The 26,183-nt window shown below is 38.7% G+C and overlaps 1 protein-coding gene across 6 annotated transcripts in view; it reads right to left on the bottom strand.

The window, feature by feature from the left end:
• Window positions 1-26,183, bottom strand: part of LOC117180358 (ubiquitin-like-conjugating enzyme ATG3) — a 266,878-nt gene that overhangs the window by 141,588 nt on the left and 99,107 nt on the right. For 4 of the 6 annotated variants that reach the window (XR_004468036.1, XM_033372816.1, XM_033372814.1 and 1 more), the window contains exon 4: window positions 23,145-23,291. The exons of 1 other annotated variant lie outside the window; for it this stretch is intronic. Coding sequence is in view for 4 of the 5 variants with exons in the window: in XM_033372816.1 (XP_033228707.1) it covers window positions 23,145-23,291 (147 nt within the window). In the remaining variant the exon portion in view is untranslated. Of the gene's footprint in view, window positions 1-22,185; window positions 23,015-23,144; window positions 23,292-26,183 lie in introns of those variants that run through there. One more of the 6 variants, XM_033372813.1, reaches the window with a different exon arrangement.

The following is a 26,183-nucleotide window of genomic DNA, read 5'->3' as shown; positions in this document are numbered from 1 at the left end:
ATTAAAAATTTAGCATAAGGACAACCGAAGGATTTCACCGGGAGCGGGTGCTAATCTGGAAAATTGCACCCGCTTCCAGCGAAATCGCGGTAAAATTTCAGCCACAATCACGTCTCACGACCGTGAGATAGGAGGTTACAGTCTGTAAAGGAATCAATACGACGATCCAGCAAAGGCCTCGTGCACCTTAAGAACACGGAGCGAACCAAGGACAACCGCCTTCTGCATTTTTTCCGCAAGTGTTCTAGCATATTGTTGACACGCATGGATGCTTTTTAGGCCATTAGCAAGTGAAAGCTTGGCACCTTTTTTAATGCTTCTTATTTATTATCCTAAACCTTCAACTCGATTTGGTGCGTCGTGTGAAAATAAGTCAGGAAATAGAAAAAGTGATACAACCGAGCTATCCACAGAATAATTGCTTTCCAAAAGTGGATAATAACCCTTGTAAAAAATTGAAACCTACAATCACATTTACAGGTTTCACGCAGTTGTCAACTGTTTATATATATTTATTTTCCATGTAATGTAATTGTAACATTATCTGTTCATTGTGAATATTATAAACATATTTTATTATTTCCTTATAACAACTGGAGATGATACGAATTGGCATATTCATATAAGTTTAGTTTAATTTTATCTTCAGCAATTGGTCAAAAACGTGTGATATGTATTGTTTTTATATTAGATGTACCTATATATTGTGATAGAATTCAATTAAAATAATTTGCGGCTATTACAAAACATATTTTAATATATATTTGCATATAATAACTAGAGATGATACAAATTGTCAAACTTATATCTCTGTGTATTTTATTTCTTAATCAAATTTTAAGAAAATCCAAGGGACCAGGGAAAGTGTTAGAAGCTAGTCCCATGTTCGAGCGAGCATGGGCACCTCGGCATTCCAGTTGACCTTACGTCACATTCTACAAGAAAAAAATTACAAAAAAGTGCAATTTACTAAGTTTTTACTTGGGATCACAGTGGTGAACTCCCTTTGGAAGATGTGGACAATGAAGTCCTGATGAAAACTGACGGCATAGGTACTAGGGATAATGAACATCAAGTGCCGGATCTACTAAAACTAAATGCGTACATTAATAACGATTATGTGAACAACGAAATCCCAGAAAAACTACCGCGCCTTGAAAGAAATGTTGGTCATGCTTTACTCCAGTTTAGGCATGTAGATTAACACAAAGGAATTCTCTTTCCAAGATCAACATCATAAATAAGTTCCGTGCACTAATAGAACACTTGAAAAACAAGGTTTTACCCATGCATTTGAACGCAACGCAAACTGCGTTAGAGATGCAAACTCTTGTATAGCGTACAGATACGGCAACCGTTAGAAGGTTGGGCTGCAGAGCTAGGCCTACAAATGCAGTCTTTGTCCCGGGAAGGGATGGAGATTCACCATGGAAGATCAGGTTGGATATTGATGTTACCAAGGTAAGGTGCAAATTGGTTCTATTGATTCAATATATGAAAGGAACCAGAAAGCTGATACACCATGTTACTAAAATCATCCATCCTCGATACATAGAGAAATTAACACCAGCAATAATGGGCGAGATTATAGACTCCCAACGGCAGAGACTTGATGTTCTCACTGCTAGAAATGCATCGGTACAAGAAAATTAGTGTAAGAAGGCAACAAAATCGAACCTTTCAGACAGATAAAAGAAGATTCTATCATGAACGGAGTGTAAATTAAAAAAAACCAGCAAGACACCGAAGTCCCTCAATTGGAAGACATGAATAACTACTGGTCGGGTGTTTTGAGGAAAATGAACAGAAGCAATTTGGGCATTACGTGGTTCCAACTAGAGAAAGAAATAGCCCTGAAATGGGGCTGACAAACAGCATAGCTCAAATACAGCTTTAGTACCTGACGAGTGTGCATCAGGCGTTGGCAAAGTGTTTCCAGAAGATCATCGAACACTTATATCTGGTGCCGGGCTTTGCGCTCCAGGATACTACGTATATATTGCCGAAAAAATCAGGAGCTTAAAATCCATCTGAATTCTGACCGACAGCCTGTCTTCCAACAATTCATAAATGTCTTACAGCTATGTATTATTGCAGATAAGGTATATTCTCACTGCGACGAGAATGACATCCTTACACAAGTACAAAAAGAATGTCGTAAAAACTCTCGAGGCAGTAAACATCTAGTCGCCATAAACGCTACAGCCATGACTCAAGCTTGTAAACAGCAAAGAAACTTGCACATGGCATACATTGTCTATAAGCAAGCGTTTCCTTCTATGCCGCATGAATATTTGCTTGAAGTCTTAACAATTTACAAAATCTGCCCAGGCATAATTGAATTTCTAAGCCGTGCGATGATACTTCGGTCTACAAGAATCAAGTATTTTCATAATGGACAACCAAGGTTAATTAAATCAATACGCATTACGACGCATTACCATCTGTAAAGTGCAGCTTGGCTACACGCCCTTGAATTTGTCCTTATAGAAGGCCTTGAATATGAGGGCAGAAAAATAGAGTATCAGACTTCGAGAGTTGTGCTGAGCTAGATGGACTCAATCCCCATTACTCTTTTACTAGCTAAGGCTCATGAGCACCCATTGAGTCTAAGAAGAGCCTTTTTGATAAAGCGCTTCCTTCTTATAAACCACTCCTGGAGTAAATGGAGGAAAAGTAGAAGATTTAAACTTAGGGCTATAAAACCTGGTCTTTTTTAAAGGCTGCGCTAGATCATTTAGTCCAGCATGCGGAAACTTTAAATGCCTAGATTAGAGTAATTGCAAATATTACTGGAATTCGAATTCAAAAATTGGCACAACGAAACTTATAACCTGGAATATATTAATAAATTAATACATTTTTAATCGCTAAATTATTTATAATACTGATACGATAGTCAGTTATTAGATTAACGTTTATTTTTTGTCCTGCTGGCCTTGAAAAATTGACTTGCTTACACTTCCCTTTTTTACAGAATTTTTTTACAACTACCTCTTAAAAACTAATATCCATGGACACCTTATCTCTAAGCCACTCGCTTCTATAGCCTAGCGTTCCTCGCTTCTCCTCGCATTGTCAGCCTCTTCTTTCGTGGCTAATACCTAAAACTTATCTACTATTTACAATATTTACATTTTTCTTGCACCTACTTTCTCTCCTATTTATAATCTTTCATTCTCCATTCCTCTCCCCCTTCTATCTCTTCTTCTGCATCTTATCTAACACCCCCTTCACACATGCTACTGTCCTTTTGTCCCCACTTTCAGGTAATAATACCTCCATACTTATCCCACTCCTTTCCACCTCTTCACATTCCTGCAAACAGTGCTCCACTTTTGCATGCCCCTTCCCGCACAATTCTTACAATCACTTCTCTCTAAAAAGCCAGAACCTATTTTAACCCTTTATTTCATCCGCATATCATCCTCGCTATAAGTTTTTGACTTCCTTTGTCTCCTTTTTCACAGAAATTTTGCGATCTCTGTCTTGGCATAATCAACACATAGTTCCCGTTAAACCTTGACTCTCTTATTCTCTCCTCTCCTGCTTCCTTCTTTCTCCATGCCACTTCTCTTAAATACCTCATATACCTTCCTTCCTTTCTCGTGCATCCTTCTTACTTCATCCATCTGTAATCCACTCGTTCTAAAGATGCCTTTCCCTTTTAACCTCCATCTTCCCACCCCTACATCTGTTCTCCCTCTCCCAACATCACTACCTAACCAGCTTACTTCCCACCTCTTCCAAAAAGTTCTCAGATCTACACGCTCGACTCCACGTTATAATCCCAAAACTGGTTCTTCCTGTCTCCCTCCTAGCAATATAGTTAGACGTATTCCTTGCTAACCCCAGTGTCCACTTTACATACCTCCCCTGTATCCTATTTACCTCCTCTCTTACCTTAAATCCCCACACCACCACTCGATACAATACGACAGTCATCAATATCGAATTGACCAATTTTATTCTCAATTTTATGTTCAACGGCGTTACAAAATACGTACGAGCATGCCAAACTTGTCAGAAAATGAAAGTAGACCAGGCAGATCCAGTAGGTTTGATGTGTAAGCGGGTGAAAGAGCAGCCTTGGTCGGCGGTAGCAGCGGACATAATGGGTCCGTTTCCGCCGAGCCGTCGGGTTACCACTACATCTTGGTTCCAGGATATGTTCACTAAGTGAATTGAGGTTCTGCCTCTCCGAAAGGCCAATGCCACTAGCGTTCAGAAGTCATTTGAGGACACTGTTATCTTCAGATGGGGAACTCCGGAAGTGCTGTTCATGGATAATGGCATCGAGTTTGTGAACAAACTGATTTCAAAGGCAGCATCGGAATTAGGGATTAGGCACTCGACTACACCACCGTATCACGCTCAATCTAATCCGGTTTGGATGGCTAGTCGTGTGCTTAAAATCATGATATCATCCTTTGTAGAGGGTGATCATTGTAGGTGGGATAAACATCTTCCCGATTTCCGTTTTGCGTATAATACGGTTGTGCATAGTTCCACTCGTTTGTCGCCAGCGTTCTTAAACTATGGTAGAGAGCCTAGATTGGCAAAAACGTCGAGAAGGCAGGAAGAGGGAATCGCAGATATAGTTCCGTTAGCTGTAAAGGATTGGGATTGTAGAATTAAGCCATTGCCGGATCTTAGAAGTCTGGTCGCTCATCACTTGGATATAGCATCCGATCGTCAGGCGAAATATTATAATCGCCGTAGATGAGACATTCGCTACCAAGTAGGTGATATTGTTTGGCGTAAAACCCATATTTTTTCGCCGGCTATAGATTATGTTACAAAGAAGCTAGCTCCGAAATATGCATGTCCGTTCGAGGATACAAAAAAAATATCACCAGTAGTTTATGAAATCCAAAATGAGTCCAGGATAATCGAAAAAGCTCATATTAAAGATTTAAGACACTATTGGTCGACCGATCCGAATTTGATTAACGAAGCCCCTTTTTCGCAGCGTCAAAATGAGGAAGAAAATCCCGACGTTTCGTCCGGAAACGGTGTCTAAAAGAGTTTTACGGTTAAAAGAGGTTTACAAGATGTGCGTAAAAGAATTTTTCGCGATTTGAAGTCGATGAAAAGTTACATGTGCAAGCCGAAGCAGGTATACGGAGCTTGAATCGTCACAGGAATCATCCATATATTACGTCAGACGTTTTTCTTTTGTTTATATCGTTGTGTCCTTCTCAACCTCACAGCAATTATGTCTTACGCAATATATGTACTCTATGGTCCAAGCATAGCAGACTGATGGTGTTGCAATTTTTATTATGAATTATATTCAACAACTTTTAAACGTGTTTTTCTTAAAACACGATTTTTTAAAACTTCTGCCATAATATCTCGAAAACTATTTGATTGTTTCTGCTCAAATTTATACAGCATGTTTAGCGCATATACAACTTCGAACTGAACTAAAAGAATTATGATTGCTTTGTTAGTTTTTTTTTAGCACTTATATAGACCCCAAAAAAGCAGTATAATTATATTATTTTTTAAAATTCTTTTTTAATTTTAGTTCTGTGCAGAGTCTTAAGTCTCGCGAACTAAATGGTGCATGGTTTTTTGATTTCAGATAATTAGAATAGCCGGAATCATGGCAGCGGTGGAGCACCTATTCTTTTATATCTGTTCCTGTTGAGCGGTGTACCTCCGAAAATACTCTGAGTAATGACTTCAACAAATTGCCAAAGTTTGTTTAAATGTATTAAAAAAAGATATGAAATATAATAATTATTTGGTTTCAACTGTTTAAAAAAGAAAAAATTCCCCAAAATAGCATTAGACAACGGCCGTCACACTAGAAGACCCCTTAATTCAGAAGATCCCGAGCTATCAGCCAGTCAACTTTCCTCAGGTTGAACTGGGAACCCTCCGATCGAAGAAATCGCTTCCCCACGGAAGCCCGTACATACCGATAAGGATCCCGAGTCCGGAACTTCGGAGAGTCATCTACCCAGAAAACGGGGTAGACCCGAAAGCCAACCCACGGAGGTGATCCCAAGTCTGCCCCCGACCGAACGAACACCTGCGACACTTCGGGAGCCCAAGGCGATCCAATCGGAGATCACTTTCCAGTCCGAAAACGAGAAAGGCCGCGTAGGAGAACCCTCGGTATCCCGGTCGCGCACCATCTGGAATCGCGATCGGACAACCAGGAATTCCAGGGACTTAGAGAGAACATCCCCTCTCTAGAGCACAGAGCCTCAGGTTGCTTCTATCAGGTCAGAGAAATTGAGGGTCTTCGAGAGACCATCTCCTCTCCAGAGTATTGACGCACAGGTATCAGTCTTAATGGGACAACCACTTGTTATAGAACCGCAGGCGTCAACCTCTGGGGATGAGGGCTTCTCGCTTACATCCGCGAGTCCCACGCCTTGAGTATTTACAAGTCCTACCTCTGCTTCTATCCAATTTTCCGAGCAGAAGGTGACTCGCGTGGGGCCTTAACAGCTATCACCAGTACCTTGCTCACCTTGGGCCCAAAAATTGCTTCAAAGAGCTCTCCGCCAACCACTAATGCCACCACCGGCCCATGGTTGTTGGAATTGTCATTAGCGGGATCATGACTTCAACCATTGTCTTTTATTTCCGGATCAGGCAGCTCCTTCTCTCCCGCGACACTCTACCGCCTCACAATCTCGGTCATTGTTTGGGCTTCTCCAACAGGCATTACGTCTCCTTGAACAGCAAGATGGTGGCCAACCTGAGAACAGGGTGAGCTTGGATGCAGACCATCCCCTCATTAAGGCACTGGCAAACGTAATCCTGAAGCGACTGTAGTTATCGAGTCAGCTTTATAGGCACTCAGCGAACTGATGTGTAGTTAGTTGTAAGCTTTTTTGTGTTGTTCCTACTGTAGTTTTAAGTCATCTTCGTGTAAGTTTCGTGAAGCTTCTCAAGCCCTATATAGTTTAAAGCCTTTTTGTGTAGACTTTAGGATGTAGATTTACTCATGAATCAGCGATCACGTTTCATTCTAAGATTGAAAAATCTATTTTGTTTGAGTTGAAATCAATTGAGGTAGGACTACAGTCCAATAAAAAAAAAACAATTTTTAATATTTTGTAAAGACGAATTGCGTCAGCAATATGAATTTTGCAGCAGTTCATGAAACTAGGAGTAGGTTATTGAACCTATTATTATTTTATTTTTTTCTTCTTTTATTTTCTCTAATCGATCTATGAACAATCAAATGCACAATTACAAGAACAATCAATCTCAATACACTCTAAGCGATGCTTAGAAGGAAGGATCGTTACGGATCCTTCCCCAAATTGATCTAATTACCAAAAAAATCTAATATCACGGAATTACCCATGACCAACACTAGCTCAAAATAAATTCATTGAGAATGAGTGTGGAAGTATGCAGAATGAGTGTGAATAAAGAAATCATAGGTTAGGTTAGCCCATTATTTTGTACACTTTAGGAAATAATTTAGATTACCTTTTATTTGTTATTTATATCTAAGTTAAATAAGAAAACCGGAGGTTCATTGTATTTAGGGTCCGGACGTATTGTCTCGAGCGACGGAAGTATTCCTCGCTACCTCAAAATCTCCAAAACAGATAGCACGTGTCACCGCACAAATCACCAATAGAGAATTCACTACCCGGTGCAATGTCACATAATGATGAGCTTGTCCTCCGATAATTCCCGGTTCGAAAATTATTCCTTGACACTAGGGATTAAAGAAATCACTCACGACGTAACGGGCCATACGGTGTTCGGAATCGGTCAAAATAAACTGGCACAGCCATCTTGACATATATTCAAGCCAGCATACTACCAAATAAACTATAATCAACTCTAATGAAGTGAAAACTGGATACTAAATTAAAGCGGGCAGCACCTCACGCCAGTAGTTTTTGACGGGATGGAGAGAGGTGAGAAAGCTGGAGAGGACGAAATAGACGCCTGTCTGGTCTTGGCCATCGGCTTGTTCAAATAAAATCGTCTTTGTCCACTAATTTCTGTCAGGATTGGAATAGAGAGATTGAGGATTGGGGAAGCTACGTCTAATTGAGGTAAGCTACAGCAAAAATATACTTATTTTCTGCCTGCAGAGCTTGGATTATGTACCTTTTTTAGTGAGTTAGTTCCTTTTCTCGTAATTTGAACGGGTTAATAAGTATGAGTAATGCCACCATTGGGTAGTTTTGTGACGCATTTCCGAGAAAAATAACACAGGGCCACAAGATGAAATTGAGGTGAAGCATCTTTCAGCATAGTTTACCTTTATGTTTTTGGGGTCGCTGATCACAATCCCGGTGTCCATATGACCCCATCACATCTAGATCAAGGTCAAATGAAGGTCAAACATCTCAATTCGATTGATACAATTTGTTGACCCCGGATTCTGAAAGTGCGGAAAATTTTACGTCCGAATAAGTCTTGACCTGTTTATCAAACCGACCTCTGAAGGTCATTTAGATGTCATCTAGAGGTGAAATCCTTCTTTTGATCTCTCAGCTGATGTGTTGTTAGCTATAAACGGATCTCGAACCAGTAGACCTTTATGTTTTTGGGGTCGCTGATCACGATCCCGGTGTCCATATGATCCCATCACGTATAGGTCAAGGTCAAATGAAGGTCAAACACCTTAATTCGATTGATGCAATTTTTGACCCCGGATTCTAAAAAAGCGGACAATTTTACGTCCGAATACGTCTTGACCTGTTTGTCAAACCGACCTCTGAAGGTCGTTTGGAGGTCATCTAGAGGTAAAATCCTTCTTTTAACCTCTCGGCTGATGTCTTAGCTAGGAAAGGATCTCGAACCAGTAGGCTTTTACGTTTTTGGTGTCGCTGATCACGATCCCGGTGTCCATATGACCCCATCATGTCTAGATCAAGGTCAAATGTAGGTCAAACTCCATTATTCGGATGATATAATTTTTGTGATGCCCCTGATTCTGTTTGTGTGTGTCTATTCGTGTATGAGGGTACTGTGTGTAGACTACTGTGTGTCTATCTATGCCTATGTGTATATGAATGTGCTGTAGGTGTCTGCAAGTAGATAGTGCGGATGTCAAAGCAATTCTAATTCAAAATTTGAGTTCAGATGTTATATAACGAGATTTTTTAAATTGGAAGAATGGATTATTTTAATGGAATCGCATAGTAGATTTTTACACACAATGCAAATTGAAAATTTGTGTACGACGTGTTCTTTTGTTCGTAAAAGATCTACGGAGGGATTTGTATACGTTTATATACGTTATTATATTGTATACGTTTCACTCTGCTCCTCACTGATGTCCCCCAAACTTTCAGGGAAGTAATCAATGTGGGAATGGAGGAAATAGATATTTAAATTCAGTAGACATCTCATCCTTCGGTAGTTTTCCAACAATCTGTCGCCAATATTCTTGTAATTAGGGTCTTTGTTATTTCCCAAGAATTTTTATGGAATTACTTTGAAACTACTTCAAACTGCTGTCTCATTAGTTGTTATTCTCATTTCGAATTCATCATCATTCATCAGTTTCCTTATTTGGGAGCCATCAAAAACACCTTCATTGATTTTCATTTCAGAAATATTGGGAAATTTCTCAAATATATACATGAAAGCATCGCTCTCCGATACCCTCATTGCTAGTATGTTCATAGATCCTGGAGTTAATTCTTGCCTGAGCGGCCAGTCCTTTTTCACATAATGTTGTTCTCATGCACGACGGTCCCACTCACAAATAAAACATGGATACTTTGTGTTTCCGCTTTGTTGACCTAATAAAATACTGGTTCTTTTCAAATCTCCAACTAATTGCCACTTGTGACTATCATACTTCAATTTTGCGAGTAGAAAATGGAGATTATTGTATTGCTCTTTCAAGATAACTGAATGACCAAATAGTATAGGGGCACATATGTTTACATTGTGAAGTAAGACAGCTTTCAAACTCCTCACTAATGAATCAATAAATAGTCGCCAGTCACTAGCTACATATTGAACACTTTTATACTCATTTATCAGTCCTTCAACATCATTGCAATAAACCAAACCCTTTGCTTTAGAGAAGAATTTCCGGAATGGCCTATCTCGATCACGATAAAAACTAACTGGAGTACCTGGAGCTAAAAAATTCTTCTATTTTAATCTAGAAGCTACGAGTTTGGATATTTCTGTCGAAAGTCCTGCGTCTCAAAACAAGTCACTTAGCTCGTCTTGAGTAAAACCATGAGAATTTCCGGGCTGACCCTCTTCTGATTTTTGCGATTCATTTAATTCATTATTTTGCTGATCTTCGAATTCTTCAAGTGACATTCTTCTATCTGTACCATTAGCTTTTGATTCAAAAGAGACTTCGTTAGTATATATCTGACGTTCAATTTCAACCTGTTCAGTTCTGATTAAAACAGCATGAGTCACAGATTGAACAGATGCATATAATATTGTAGAATTATTCATTCTATTCTACACAAATGTATTGGTCAAGCAGAAATAGCAATCAGTGTCATAATCTTTTGACTCCCGCCAGATCATAGGAGAAACAAATACCTGTTTCTTTTTTTTCGTGATTAGCAGGGAGCAAGTGACCACTGGTATCTATATTGAAACATTTTTTGTAATGTGCTTTCAATGTATCTGTAAATTTCCTCCCCTGATTCGTGATGACATATTTCCTACAAACAACGCAAAACTTGGTTAATCGATGATAACATGAGGTTGTTGATAAACTTGTAGCATTAGACTCTAAAAGGGCCAAGTTTTCCACCAAATTAGAGCTGCGGTAGCATGACGACAACGATGCATGAACGCCTTCATCCAGAGACTTTGCCGGTGACCCGTTGCCCACCATCACAACGTGGAGGTGCTCTGGGAGCAGGCACAAAAATTGCCGATTCACGAAGTCCCTTTTTATAACATATTATGTAAATAATAAATCTTGGCCTCTGTTTGACCTGGAGAATGACCCTGTTGGTCAAATCTAAGGTCATGCCTTACGGTGAAAATGCTCAACTGTTGAATGTGATTTCGTAAAATGATAGGCCAATGGTCTGAAATTTAAAGTCAGTTGAATGTAAACACTCAATCTTGAAATTAAACATTAACTCATTCAATTTCTTATTTTAGACTCTGAACCTATCATTCCATGAAATCACATCCACCGGGATCCTGACCAGCGACCCCAAAAACATAAAGGTCCACTGGTTCGAGACCCGTTCATAGCTGACACATCAGCTGAGAGATCAAAAGAATTATTTGACCTCTAGATGACCGCCAAATGATCTTCAGAGGTCGATTTGACCAATAGGTCAAGGCGTATTCAATCGTAAAATTTTCCGCCCTTTCAGAATCCGGGGTAAAAAAAATTGCATCAATCGAATGAAGATGTTTGGCCTTCATTTGACCTTGACCTAAACGTGATGGGGTCATATGGACAACGGGATCGTGATCAGCGACCTCAAAACCGTAAAGGTCTACTAGTTCGAGAGCCGTTCAGAGCTAACACATCAGCTGAGAGATCAAAATAAGGATTTGACCTCTAGATGACCTTCAGAGGTCGGTTTGACCAACAGTTCAAGACATATTCGGGCGTAAAATTTCCCGCTCTTTCAGAATCCGGAGTAAAAAAATTGCATCAATTGAATGAAGGTGTTTGACCTTCATTTGACCTTGATCTAGACGTGATGGGGTCATATGGACACCGGGATCGTGATCAGCGATCCCAAAAACATAAAGGTCAACTAGGCTGAAATATGTTCCACGTCAACTTCATCTTCCTGTTTTTGTGAATCTAGATTTAAGCCTATTTTGTAATTTAGTAACGGGTATGCCCTTCAGGCCGAAATACTCTTAATTTGACTAAACCTATTAATTATGTTTCACATGTCACCCTCTGACTTAATACTTCCCAACTCCTCTTCCAGATTTCTTTCCTTTTCCTGATCTTTCTTCGTAAATATCAACCTGAACTCCCCCCTTTTCACAGTTCCTTCCTTCCACTTTCTGTACTTCCTTTTCACCTTTCTTTTCATTATTTTATATTCCCTATCCCACCACGGCTGCACCATTCCTTTCTTCTTGTTTCTAAATACATTCTTTTGCACCCGCCCTTTCACTTTCTTTTTCAGATCTTCCCTATCTCTTTCACCGACCCACCCTCAAAGCTTACCTTATTCAACTGCTCTTGATACTTCTCTATTGACTCGCTCGTCAATGCTACCCTCTCCTCTAACGACCCTGCTTTCCGCCATCCTCCCCTTCTAATCACAAATTTAATGGCTAATGATCTGATTGCGCCCTCCCTTCCACTACAAATTGTTTTGTCTCGTCCCACCCTTGCATATTCATCATCACATAGTCTATCACCGATACCCTCATCTTACTCACATTGCCTTTTCGTCCCCTGTTGCCATGCCATTCACCTCCTTTTCCTCATTTTCTCATTTCTCATCTCTTACCCTCAGATCCTCCCTAATATTTTCCATCTGCTCCACTTCCTCCCTTACGTCTTCCTTCAATCCTCTGTTTTCGCTTATCAACACTCCGAGAGCCTCCTCCGCCTGCCCATCCATTTTTAGGGGGTGGGGGGTGACCTACGTGCCTGTACGCTGTTTTTAAACGGACTCTCTGGCGCACTTTTCTCCGAACTCTCTCTGCTGTCCCTTTTCCTCTTCAAGAAATACTCCTACCTTGCGCTAGACACTCTCTCCTTCGTCGTTTCGATTCCTTCGTTTGGCTTTTTCCCTCTCCCTGACGCGCCACTTGACACCGGGCACCACGACACCGTACACAGCACTGGCAGTACTCGCGCTGACCATCTCCCGCTTTTCGGTCAGTAACTGGGAATTCTCCATGCAAAAAATATCTGCTGTAACCTAGAGAAGTCTCTCAAGACCGTTGCCGTTTACCACCTCAAATTTTCCCTTTTTCTGCTCTATTCCACCCCTCACATCCCCTGCAGACGCCCTTTTCTCTCCTCTTACATCCCCCAGAACTACGTGAACCAGCCTTGTCCACATCAAGAATATAAATGACGGCTAAATAAAAATAAGTCTGTTAACTTTATTTATATGCTTTCTTCATGTAATAATATTATGAACAATATACAATGTTTGAAATAAAACAACAAAATTTTTCAACAAAACTATAAAGATACGTTTTTGATAACTTTGTGCACTTACTCTCTCATTTTTAAGTTATTGAAAAAGCCCCTATGACTAAGTAACTCTCTGAATCTGTAGTTCTTTTTGTAATATTATTTTCATTTCAGTTTCACATTTTTATCATCTATGCGTTTATTCTAGCCAAATATTAAACCAATTACCGTACTTATGTTAGTATTTAGCCAAAACCTACATTTTATACAATATTGAGATTGTCATAAGAACACTTCACTATCTCCCGTCTAAATACATTATTTCTTTCCAATTTGAGGTGATTGAAGTGGTGTCACACTCATGAGCAGTACTGTCAGCAGGTTGTGATGACTAAGTCTGTGCTGGTTGTTGGATGCAGTGCCAGTCAGGAGTATGAGACCACTTCACTCGCATTCTGTGCAATTCTTTTCAATTTCAGGCAATTGAAGTGATCTCACACTCATAAGCAGTAATGTAAATAGGCTGTGAGGACTAAGGTTGTGCTGGTTGTTTGATGCAGTATCGGTGAGAAGTATAAGACCACTTCACTCGCCTCCCATGGAAATACAGGTTTTGTTTCCAATTTGAGGTGATTAAAGTGGTTCACACTGATTAGCAGTATTGTAAGTGGCTTGTGAAAACTCGTGACAGTGTCATCTCGTGTCTTAAGAATTTATACTGCTTGAGGACTTTATATTTAGTTCTTTTAATGACTTATAAAACACTTCACTTATATACTGCTGACATTAAAGAAACGTCTGCTAATAGAATTTATGCACACATTGCATAATTTTCGAAAAATCCTTATAAGAGGGAAGTGAAAGAGAGGCCAATTTCAGCGCCTTTTCTAGGGTACGCATGAAATATGGTAACTGCGGTTGAAAAATGTTTTTTAAAAAAATGTGTCTCACAGCACCCCACTAATGGTAGCTCATAACTCCCCATATATGGCTTATTTAAAATGGCCGCTTCGCTTTTGACACACTGAATGCTTATCCAAAATTTATTTTTTGTGTAGAAAGCCAATGACCAAAGGAACGTTTTACACAAACACACCTTTGGAGTTGGCTGCAAAATGGGTTCAAATACCACAAACACAAAGGGGTTAAAAAAAATCTTTCGGTGTGATTTTTTTAATAGCAGACTACAGAAACACTAAGAACGTTGGTTAATGCGACGAGTGCTAATGGAAAAGTGAGCTCCTGTCAAGAGAAACATTTGTCAGTCGTTACAAAATTCCTAACATTCATAGAATGTGTACATCGACGTGGCTCACAACTCCCTACGACTCAAAACTTCTGACTTTCCCGTACTTCTAAAATGTATAACTTATAAAATGACAATGCGACAATTTTGAACCGAAATATCAAGTAGCACCTGCGCTTTTCAATACGACGTGTGCTCAAAAAGTAAGGTGACTTTTCATTTTTCGCAGGCTACGTACATTCAAGTTTTAAATTTTTTGTTCTGTTGTGTTGGTACACTCGTCACGATCATATGTTCATAGTTTTGTCTATATAGCTCGTGTTGTTTTTCTGGCAGAGGCGTAAAAGGTTAGAAGGGTTTAGTGTGCTCGGCGATTTTCTTCTTTCGAAAAAAATGGAGCAAAGAGTTTGCATTAAATTTTGTGTGAAAAATGGAATCCAGTGCTCTAAAACTCTTGAAATGTTGACAGTTGCATACGGTGAGTCTATTCTGAGTAAGAAAAATGTGTATAAGTGGTACAAGCTGTTCCAAGAAGACCGAGAGGATGTCGAAGACAAACCTCGCCCTGGACGTCCCAGCACCTCAACAACAGATGAAAACGTTCAACCAGTGGAAGAAATGGTGTTGAAAAATCGCCGAATTACCATCAGAGAAGTTGCTGAAGATGTTGGCATATCGGTTGGCTCATGCCATGCTATCTTTTTGGACGATTTGAGCATGAGCCGTGTGTCAGCGATCATGCATGATAATGCATCTGCTCATTCATCGTTGCTTGTGAAAGATTTTCTGACCAAAAACAGCACCACAGTCATACCTCAGCCTCCATATTCACCGGATTTGGCCCCCAGTGACTTTTGTCTTTTCCCAAAACTGAAGAGACCTATGAAAGGACATCGATTTTCAACGATTGAGGAGATAAAACCTGCATCGCTGAAAGAACTCAAGGCTATACCACAAAATGATTATCAGAAGTGCTTTGATGATTGGAAAAAGCATTGGCACAAGTGCATTATATCTGAGGGGGATTATTTTGATGGGGAAAACATAAATATTGAGGAATAAATGAATATTTTTGAAAAAACCATAAAGTCACCTTATTTTTTAAACACACGTCGTATTTGGTGTTTTTTGAACTACCCTAATATGCAGCTGAATTCCCAAAAAATATGAAAAATGAAAATGTTACATTAATTTTGCAAGAAAATGTTTTGGTTAATGCGTTATCGAAGGGGACTTCCTGCACCCCATTCGGGATCAAAACGCGCCTGAACTCGATGTTCTTATTTTTTCTGGGTACCTTTTGGGTACATTCGCAATATACATTGGTACTCCGATATCATCTTCATCATCGAGTGGGGATAAGGAGGATCTGATAGGTGATGCTCAATGTACATATTATGCAATAATACACATTTAATGTTAATTTGTGATTCTTTGGGAGAAGGATAATGCAATACGCGGTGATTTACAAGAAAGCGAATTCTTGTCTTCAGCACTTCATTACAACGTTCTATAGTAGTACGGTTGCTTTTCTAAACGTCATTAGAATTTTTTCTGGTGTGTTCGGTTGGGCATTCTCGACTGGTATATAAAGCCACTGCCGAAAAGTGAACCAGAATCTCCTAACAAATAGTAAATTGTGTACCCTCGATTCTGCAATTCCCTTATTATGGGAAGTGCATTACTATTTTTCCAACTACGACTATCGTGCACATTTCTAGGATCCCTCGCATTAACGTACATATTTTCAGGATATGCTTCTTCATAAAAAAGGTGAATTTTAAGCAACATGCGTACCATCCATATAGCTAACTACACCTGAAGTTCGATGTTTAGTGTAAAATCTGGAAAGAGAAGACATAGAAATTAAAAAATTCTTTTTTTTAGTTGAAACTTCATGTCTTTTGTTCAAGATTAATTCAACTTTTTGGTTTAGAAGTCAGCAACTTGCTTGAAAGTGTAATTATTCTAGTTAAAGATTGATTATTTTCGTTTTATACTTACATTCTACAAATTCTATCTAAGCCTCCAAAGTTTCTCGGAAAATGAACCCACTGACGAGATACATCATCATGATTTAAAATATTCGTAACCTTTGATAAGCCGACTTACGCTTGGTTGACATATAATAAATTGAATATTGTCTTGAATGAAAGGCAATAAATAGTACATGTTCTAAGTCAACCTTTTCTGCAGCAATCAATGCCGATCATCTTGGCGGCTATACAGTACGTTCCCGCAAAATTTCAATAATTGCTTGCACCACATGTTTGTTTGATAATAATATAAGAATGAACTTGCTATCCCACAAATCAAAAGCATTATTACTTTTACAAAACAATGTTCTTCCTTCGCCATACCTATCCACGTCTTCCAATATTTATACAAATTTTTAATTAGTTGCATCACGCAGTGCCATATTAACTACCCAGATTTTTAGTTGCGCTTATATTAATTAATACATACTTGTAGTTTTTGCGTATTGTAATGAATTTATTTTTGAAGTTAATTTTAGGCTAGGTATTCTGTCCTTATACATGCAATGTATTTCGGAGTCTAGCTAGGGTAAGGTTTTTAGAGACAATAAAATAAGATCTTTTAATTTACAAGGAAGCATCAAAGCATTTATTTCGCTACTAATTGTTATAATTATAACTTAAAACCTAGTGTTCTGAGTGACGGTTGCGTGAACGCGTGTGCGTGCGAGCGAAAGATTACAGTGGTAGGTGTAGTTACGTGTAGCGCCGTTACATTCTTACGTGTGTATGTGACGAGTGCGACTCTAGTAACACTATTTTGACGCATTTAAGGTCTGATAAAATTGAGAAAAAAATACTGAACGGGGGAAGAAAGAATAGAATCCCCTTAAACTTTATTCCGGTTCCTAAAATTATAAGTAAAGAGAGAACATTGTAAAGTTTAAATATGGAAATCGACAATAATCAATTTTGACGAATATTCACGACCTAAATCTTCCTCTCTACGGTAAGTACGGCAATTGAGGAAAGAGAGGTTGAGGTAAGGTACGGTGTAGTACGGTGCGACCGTTGTGTCGGTAAGTCTATGATAAATGGTAACCACAGGTGCGCATATAGGTTATCGTTTATATCGTCTAAAATGGCATCCACAGGTGCACCTATTGGGCGCGATTTCATGCCATTTTTCTTTTAGTCTTTTAGCCTGTTGATTACAGAAATCGTATATGCATTTGTAAGGTCGGCAGCGTCGGTTAAATCGGTAATATCGGTAAAATCGTTAATGCGCAAAATGGTTACCACAGGTGCGCCTGTTAGTTGACATTTCTGCGGCTTTCGGAATTAACAATCACAGTTGTCATCTGTCAATTGGAAATTCTGATCTGCAAGAAACATTTGAAAATGGCAAGTGACTTCCTCATAGGTCCTACAAATATCTGGTGGGTGAGGTTGTGCAAAATGAAGACTTCTCCTTTTATGATTTTAGCCATTGGCACTAGCAGTCCAGAGAGACAATCACTAAGTGGTGCCTCGGTACCGTCGGCCACGACGGCTACGGTGTTGATTTCTTGATGGTTCCAGCCTTGAGATAAACAACGCTTTGCTGTTTAATTACTAACGTAGGAGCATAACGATCCTGGATCCACTAGTGCATTCATTGTAAGTTTGTCGATCTTGAATGGAACGAAAATCCAAGGCTCTTTTGTTGGAGGAACGTATCGGGCCGAATTTGAGCCTAGTTTGCTTCGGTCCACTTCTCGTTTTGCTTGTTTTTACAGGAACAGTCTCGCGTAAGTATTCCGTCCTTTCCACATTGTGAGAAGAATTTCCTAGGTTTGTTTCGACATTGCTTCCTAGAGAGACCTCTTTGCTCATAATGTCAGCAAGTTTCACTGGGATTGTAAGCCCGGGATAAGGTTAAAACTGACCTCTGCCCAGCTTGTGTCTGCTTTGCTTGCTGCTCTTGTGCTTCTACTATCTCCTCGATCCTTCGCATCAACTTTTCTTATGTTTTGACGTCTGGGAACTGGATGGAAAGGCGTAGTCCGGGTTTCATGTTACAATATAGCGTTTCCATAGTTTTCTCGAGTGTGAAACCTTCGTGTCTTCTAGTGAGAATCAATAAGGTAGTGAAAAAATTTCTTAAGGACTCGTTTGTTCCTTGGTGCCGAATGTAGATCTGTTGGTCCAACTGTCGCAGCTCGGATGGGGAAGGTAAAATCTCCTTAGACTTTGTTCCAGTTCTTGCATTGAAGATATGTTAAACGCGAAGTTCCGAAAAACCTCTCAAGATTTTGCTGTCTGAAAAATTGTATGCTTTCTCTCATTCTTTTAGTCTTTCCAGTAATCCGTATACATTGTGACGTCGAAATGACAATTCCATTTTTCAATATGATCATGGATTTTGGTAGATACAAGCAATACTTCGCATTCCTCCCAAGTATCATGGAAATGCTCACGGGGAGGTGCAAGGGTCTGGTCAGCGGTGTTCGCCTCATTGTTAACCTCTGACGTCGCGACGTCAGAGGTTAACAATGAGGCAAGTTTATTTAAATCTTTTTGCTTGACTTCGATGTCGTTAGTCCGGTCGAAGTCCTCCTTGTAGTCAGGGTCGACGGGTGGCTTATGGCGAAACAGATTTGGGTGGCTTCTCACGAATGCTACCATTCTGTTACGGAGCACTGGTGCTGATCCTGGCGGGTCGAGGCCATATTTTCGCATGTCGTCTTTCAGGTCGTCGTTCCGTTGGTTGTAGATCGCGGTCACTTTATAAGCCTTAAAACGAAAAAGAGTTTAACGGTATTTGTCAGGGGTATCTGGGCAGAGATGTGAGCTATTTCGAGGAGCTTAAGGAACTGTCACTTGGTCCTCATGATGCTAACTTTATGAAGTTGTCTTAAAAATGGAAAGGGAAAAAAGGAGGAGCAAGGGAAAAAGGTAGAGAAAGGGAAAAGTATATGGAAGAGGAGGGGTTTGTCTCCATTAAAAAAAAATCGAAATCTAAACCTGTTCGAGCGCTATGTGATAATCTGTTTTTACCCATCCTCCTTATTAATTGTATCAGCGAACGCTTTATTCTAGCCAGGCTAAGGTTTTTAGAGACAATTAAAACAGTCCTTTTAATTTACAACAAAGTATCAAAGTATTTATTTTCCTACTAATTGTTACAATTATAATTTAAGACCTAGTGTTCTGTTGAAGAATGTTTACACGTGCATAAGTGTGTGTGTGTGTGTGTGGGTGTGTGTGTGTGTGTGCGAAGGTTACAGCGCTAAATATTGTTGCCATGTGTAGCGCGGTTACATTTTTATAATCTTACCCTTTACGGTATAGCACGGTGCGATCGTTCTATCGGTAACGTGTCGGTACGTGTAGGTAAATCTATGATAAATGGTAACCATAGGTGCGCATATAGGTTAGCGTTTATATCGGCTAAAATGACATCCACAGGTGTGCCTGCTGGGTGCGATTTTATGCCATTTTTCTTTTCGTCGTTTTGAACAGTATTTTTCTGAATGTCGGTAAGGTCGGAAACGTTGATAAATGATAAATACAGGTGCTCCTGTCAGTTAATCTTTATGTCTTTGATTTATGTAACGACAAGTGCGCGTGTTCATTACGTTTTTAAAGTCGGTAGCGTCGGATAAATAGTTAATATCAGAAACATCGTTAATGCGCAAAATGGCAACAACAGGTGCGCCTGTTAGTTGACATCTCTGCGGCTTTTGGGATTGACAATCACAGGTGTCACCTGTCGATTGGCAATTCTAATCTGCCAGAAAAATTTGAGAATGGCAAGTATAGCTGCTCCTATTTCTTGCAATTTTCTTCGGTACTTCCGCTAACATAGGTGCATCTATTGGTATGTAGAGCACGAGAGTCTTCCCTAGGCAGGAACTCCCCGATCTGATCAGTTTTCCGCGTCTAGTTAAACTGCTATTCCTGGTCTCGTGCAGCTACTTAAATGAGTCGGTCTCGGTAATGTCTGTAGATTCGCTAGATGTGGGGATAGATGATCGCTAGGCTCGGCGACGGAAGCCCGGTTGGCGTGAGCGTTTGTAACGCATAAGTGTGTAACCTCTCATTACAACTTGGGTTATAAGCATTGGGTTATAAGTTATAAGTATTCATTCTTGTGGTTACTTTTACATTATGTAATCTAACTCGCCACTTGTATTTTTATACGTGTGACATATTTTGGGTTGAGGTTAGTTTTACAGTAATATGTCACTTTTTCGCCTCTTCAGTGTTCTATTTCTCGTTTAGAACTTTTTGCACCCACTCTTTGCAAAATGTTCTAAAATTTAAGCCTACTAACCATCAAATATATTACAATTTGAGAATTCCGATTTACGCAAACCGTTCGATAATCCGCTATTTTTTTTCTTGAGTTAAGTTGCTGTTGTTCTATTATAACATTCGATCGCGTTTGCTTAGGGGTAGTATTTTGGCGTTTTTGTGTGCCTGATACCGAATTTGTCTGTTAAGTCTCTTAAAGTTTTTTTAACAAATTCTGTGCCAATGCCGATGTGGAGAATCCGCCGTGTTCCCCAACACGAAATGACACGTTTATTGAATTCTGATTCTATTGTGATCCCGTTAGATTTTTTAGTTGGGACTATTTCGTCCATTTTGTAAAATGGTCTACGAACACTAAAATGTATTGGTTCTTTTTCACTTTTAAATATGGTAATGGGCCCATGACATCGGCTGATACCATAGTCTATGGTTCTTCTAATAGCCTTTTTCCCATCACGTCCGAATATACACCCCTGGCCAGAAGTAATGTTCTGAAATTATCGCGCAAGTTTTCTCTGAGCCTAAATGTCCTGTCCGAGTTTCCTCGTGGTTTTCTTGTAAAACTTTATGTCTCAAGCTTTGGGGTATGAATAAATTCTAAGAGTTTGAGTTTGGAAGGGTTGAGTGAAATCTGGACATGTCAAAATTGGTGCTGATGTGGGTAAGTCTTTGATTTTCTGGAAAGCTTCATCTTGTTCGAATTCCTAATTCCATTACTCGTATTTATATTTTTTAGCATATCTGTTTATAGATTCTATTGTTTCAGCAAAGTGTGGGATACATTTTCTGTAACAAATTTCTATCCCTATTATGCGCTGTAATTGTTGACTATTTTTCGGTTTGGAGAATTCTAATATTGATTGAATTTTCTTGTTGTCTATTTGCAGTCCTTTTTCGTTAACTTTAAAACCTAAATATTTCATCTCTGAGCAGCCGAATTTACATTTTTTCAGAGTGATCATTACATTCGCATAATTTATTTTATCTAACACGATATTAAAGTATTGAAAATGGTCATTAAAATTTTGATTTAATATAACAATGTCATCTAAACAACAAAAAACGTTTTGCTTTAAATCTGAAGTAATAATTTTATCCATAAGTCTCTGAAAAGTAGCTAGCGCTACTTCTCACTTTTGCAAAATATATTATTATCCCGAATTTTGCGTTTTCAGTTTCAATATTTGTATATCCTGAATAACAAAATTTTCAGTCTAGACAATTTTACTAAATATTCTCCATTTTTTAATTCGAACTAAATCCCTGATACTGGTTTCATTCTTTAACGAATTTTACCGATTTCGCTAATTTTCTGAACGGAAATTTTTTTTGTTCGTTTCCGAATTTTGGTTCAATTTTTCAATTCAACACGTAACAATTCATTTTGTAAATATCGGATGAAACACATATAAATCAAACACATTTTAAATGTCAACTTTGTATGTGTTTATGTATACTAATTTCTTCAGCAGGTTTTTTAATTTTTAGGATAAAAGGTGAGTTTTGTCGTAATGGTGCCAGGTATGGCGGGATTGCCTGTCGAGGGGGAACTGGATTAGGAGGCTTAGAATCAAGATAAACACAATAAAAATACCGAATAAAATATTAGCATTTATTGCCACTTACAAACTGCGTTGAAGATAGCCAGCTCGTAGCAAGGCACTGGTGATCGAAGCATCCCTCATAAGAGCGTATATGCGTAGTCGTGAGCGATATGGAGTTCCTTCGATGCGAAGGTGGTCCTAAGAAGGACCATAGAGAGGCCGAAGATCTTCCTTCGGGATTGACTATAGAGCGGGAAGGCGAGAGCACTCACTATTACTAGATGGAAACGGTTAAAGACCGAACGAACGAGCAGAGACTGACGACGGAACGTTCCGTCGCTCGTGATTTCGGAACCCGTCGGGGGGTTCCGGCTAACCACGGATGCGGGCCAGCAACCCTTTCGTGCAAGGCGGTACCGAGTTCTATTTATGGTTGCAATTCTGTTACCAACAATATCAATAATTTATGAAGTCATTTATTGATGGGATTGTGTTCTTCAATTATTTTGTATAATAATATCAATAAGCGGTATCACAAATTATTAACAATATTAATAAGTTGCCACATAGGGACCTATGTCTCTCCATAAGCGGCCGTATGGGAAATATTAGTTTCTAATTTTTATCACGTAGTATCACCCCCGTGGGGAATTTTGAAAAATAAAAAACACACAAACAAGAATAACAAGAAGAATCCGAGGGCGTGCTATCTAATACGATTAAATACTATATCTATCCAAAGTTTCTTTCCATATCTCTTCAAAAAGTTTACTGATCTCGAGATAGGACCACATAAAAATTTCACAAAAATTTTAGTCATGTCTTCTGCTCTGCCCGGTTTATCAAATGCATCTCCAAATTTTTTCCAGAACTTCCTCATTTGTCTCTACAAAACATATTCGCAACTAAAAAATTTGGCCTACTGGTTACGGTTAAATACATTTTTTTCGAAGATAATCCATCGTGTAAATTACTGTAATAATAGTATACATTTTTTAAAGAAAAAACCAGAGTACCTCATCGTATCCGAAAAGCCACAACCTCGGCGTTTGATAATATTTGTCGTAGGTGATGTGCAAATCGTACGTCCGTGTATGTATAATTTCCCCTTCCTGGCAGGAATCACCCTTTCCTTTTGTTGGTTTTTTCAAGTTTTCTGTGTACTGTAAAATAAATGCTTTTCTGGTGATTATTTTTCTATCGCGACGCCCCCATTCAATATGAGTCTAATAGCTAACAGCACCATGTTGTCGATCAAAGCTTAAGCAATTTAGTGTGGCCGCTAAAATTCTAAAAAAAAGACCTTCGTTAAATCAGGACATTAAAGTTTAAAAGAATAAAACTGTTAGAGCTGGAAATTATTTAATTTTAAGCAATCAAAACTAAACTACTAATGGGAGACACAGGGATGAGAGAGTGGAAGGCAGAGAGAGGGAATGGGAGAAGCAGTGAGTGTATGGTGGAAAATTGCCTTATTTTTGAAGTTAAATTTCAAGCTTCGTATGCTCATGTTTTAAACTATTAAAAACAGGATGAGCGTTTTAGTCAAGTAAAAATATTCTCGGAAATTAAACATTCTTGCTGGTGATTAAAAAAATAGTTTACGATGAACAGCAGTTTATACAATGAGTTTTCTTATTACCTTAATCAGTTTATCACACAGTTTTACAACTACAATAGTTGCTATATAATTTTTTGGTCAAATTAAAAAGAAAAATAATAACTCAAAGATTCTACAATATTTTACCGGATCCATTCTAAATCAGACAGGTTCTACACTTCAAGTCGCAGAAATCTTTGACACGATTCCGTTCTTCTTTCCCGGGTGTCCTGAATGCTTTATTTCCAAAACTCCCTGGCCAATTCTTCATTTTTCCTGATCATCCAATTTAAAGACTGGACTTCTAATCTTGTAACATTTACAATATATTATTTCTTATAAGTGAAATAAAACGATTGAGGCCTGCTCTACAACAGCGCATTGTGATCTTTCAGAAGTGACTTTTTCTCTCATATTTTACATGGAACTCAGATAGAAAAGGAAAAAGTGTAAACAATAGGATTTATTCTTGAATTTGCTTAATTTAGAAATTGTTACAATTATTGGAAATGCCTCCTAAATGAAAATAACTTTTTGAATGTCTCATTCTATAAGCAAGAATCCTGCGAGGTTTAAGTAGGTAACAAATTTATGTGGGCAGGATAATTTTTTTGTAAAAATAGAATTCTCAGGTTTTTTTTCGTAGACGATATGCAATAGATCATAAATGAACAATAGGTTCTTCCGTGGTTTCCAAAAAGAAAATAAATTTATGAAAAAAGATCCACCTATCCCGGAAATGCTGTAATTCGCTGTTAGATACGACGCTCCATAGAACTTTTCTGAATTTTCAGCCTGACGATACAAATCGAACAGAGTAAATAAAATAGTGCCTCAAATAAAAAAAGGATTAATCCATAGTTTATAGATATAGGCTTATGGTGATTTTGCACTCTATTGTACTTTGACAGGTAACGTTCTGGCAGCTTTTTATAAAGTGTAAAATCACATTTATATTTCGTATTAAGAAAAGAAAGCGAGGAAGTCATATGATATTTTGAGTGTGCAGGGTGGTTACCAAATAGTCATAAGAGGCAGCAGTCAGTAAAAAATCACTAAGAATAGGGGTACGTAAAATGTGGACGCTCCTGATTATCTAATACTTTTTGAAGCCGAATATTTTATTCTTTTAAGAAAACGTTATTGTAAACAGTAGGCATGAGCTATTTGTAAATATTTGGTTCGCCGCTATTTTAGATTCTCTGAAAATTTTTAATTGCTTGTATTATTATATAGTTTCTCGAGCCAAACATATTGTTCCCGCGAAGTTTAAAAGTATTTCGTTGAAGACTGTAGAAATGAGGTCTGGCTCGTATTGTAACTTCACAAGAGTAAAAACGTTAGTCGATCAGATCGTAGTACGGAATTATTTTATAAGCCTAGAACCCTAAGTAAGACGTTTATATTCCTAGTATGTTTTGATACGAGAGACCAAATGGGCGATTTGGTCACTGCCAATTCGAAGGCCTGGCACGAACTTGAAGGCGAGGCGAAGCCAAACTAAAGGATGAGTGCTGTCACTTCACACGATCAGGAAGCATCTGCCAGTGAGGCCTCGTGTATCGAATAATATTTTTTTACAAATTACAATAAAACCCTACCGCTGTTGCCTAACGTTTACACACATTGAATCTACGACAATGACAAATGGCTAACCCGACTTCACCCAGAACGCTACTCACATAGTAATCATAATGTTTTGGTAATGATGGAGTGCATTTTGATCATAAGTGAAAGCATTTTGCTAACCGATTGGTGATTCTGTACATTACTTTCGTGCCAGATGCGGCATCGAACATTTTCTATTAGTGTAACTGGTATCCAGTCGAGGGTTTTGCATGTATGTTTAAAGAAAATACTTTTCTAAGCATTGTTGTAAAGAACTAGAAAGAAACAGATTGTGGTACCATAATGTAAACTACTCTAGACCCTATATTAAAATACTGAACTTGGAGAAAACAAATGAGAATAAAATTGTTTTTATGAAAAGCCGAATCATATTGTCATGCGAAGGTGTTCTGTCGTTTCCTCTCTTTCAGCGGGGATGGAGTAAGAAGACAGCAAGTGTTTAAAGTTATTTAAGAGGCGCGGAGCAGCGTAGGAAAAAGTAGATTCTCCTTTCGATGTGTTCGCTCGCGGGACATATATCTTGCCATCCGATTTCATTGAAAGAGATTTTCTAGACTAATTATACAGGCCAACAATTCTCAGAACCAGAGACCAGACCTACTATACCCGAAGGTTTTTGCTGCGCTGAATCCGAATCTGACCTCAGAAAAATTCCATCACCCTCAGTTTTCGAGATATTCTAACCTAAAAGGGTCAAAAACCCGTTATTTTGATGTGTAAAATGAAATATGAAAAATTTCACCCCCAAGCCCGGTAATGATAATGTATACCCGGTATACCCGGTATACCCGGTATATAATGTATACCCGGTATGATAATGTATACT

This window comes from Belonocnema kinseyi, chromosome 9 (assembly GCF_010883055.1).
Source record: "Belonocnema kinseyi isolate 2016_QV_RU_SX_M_011 chromosome 9, B_treatae_v1, whole genome shotgun sequence".
NCBI lineage: Eukaryota > Metazoa > Arthropoda > Insecta > Hymenoptera > Cynipidae > Belonocnema > Belonocnema kinseyi.
The sequence above is the reverse complement of the archived record's forward strand: the minus strand, read 5'-3'. Positions and strand labels throughout refer to the sequence as shown.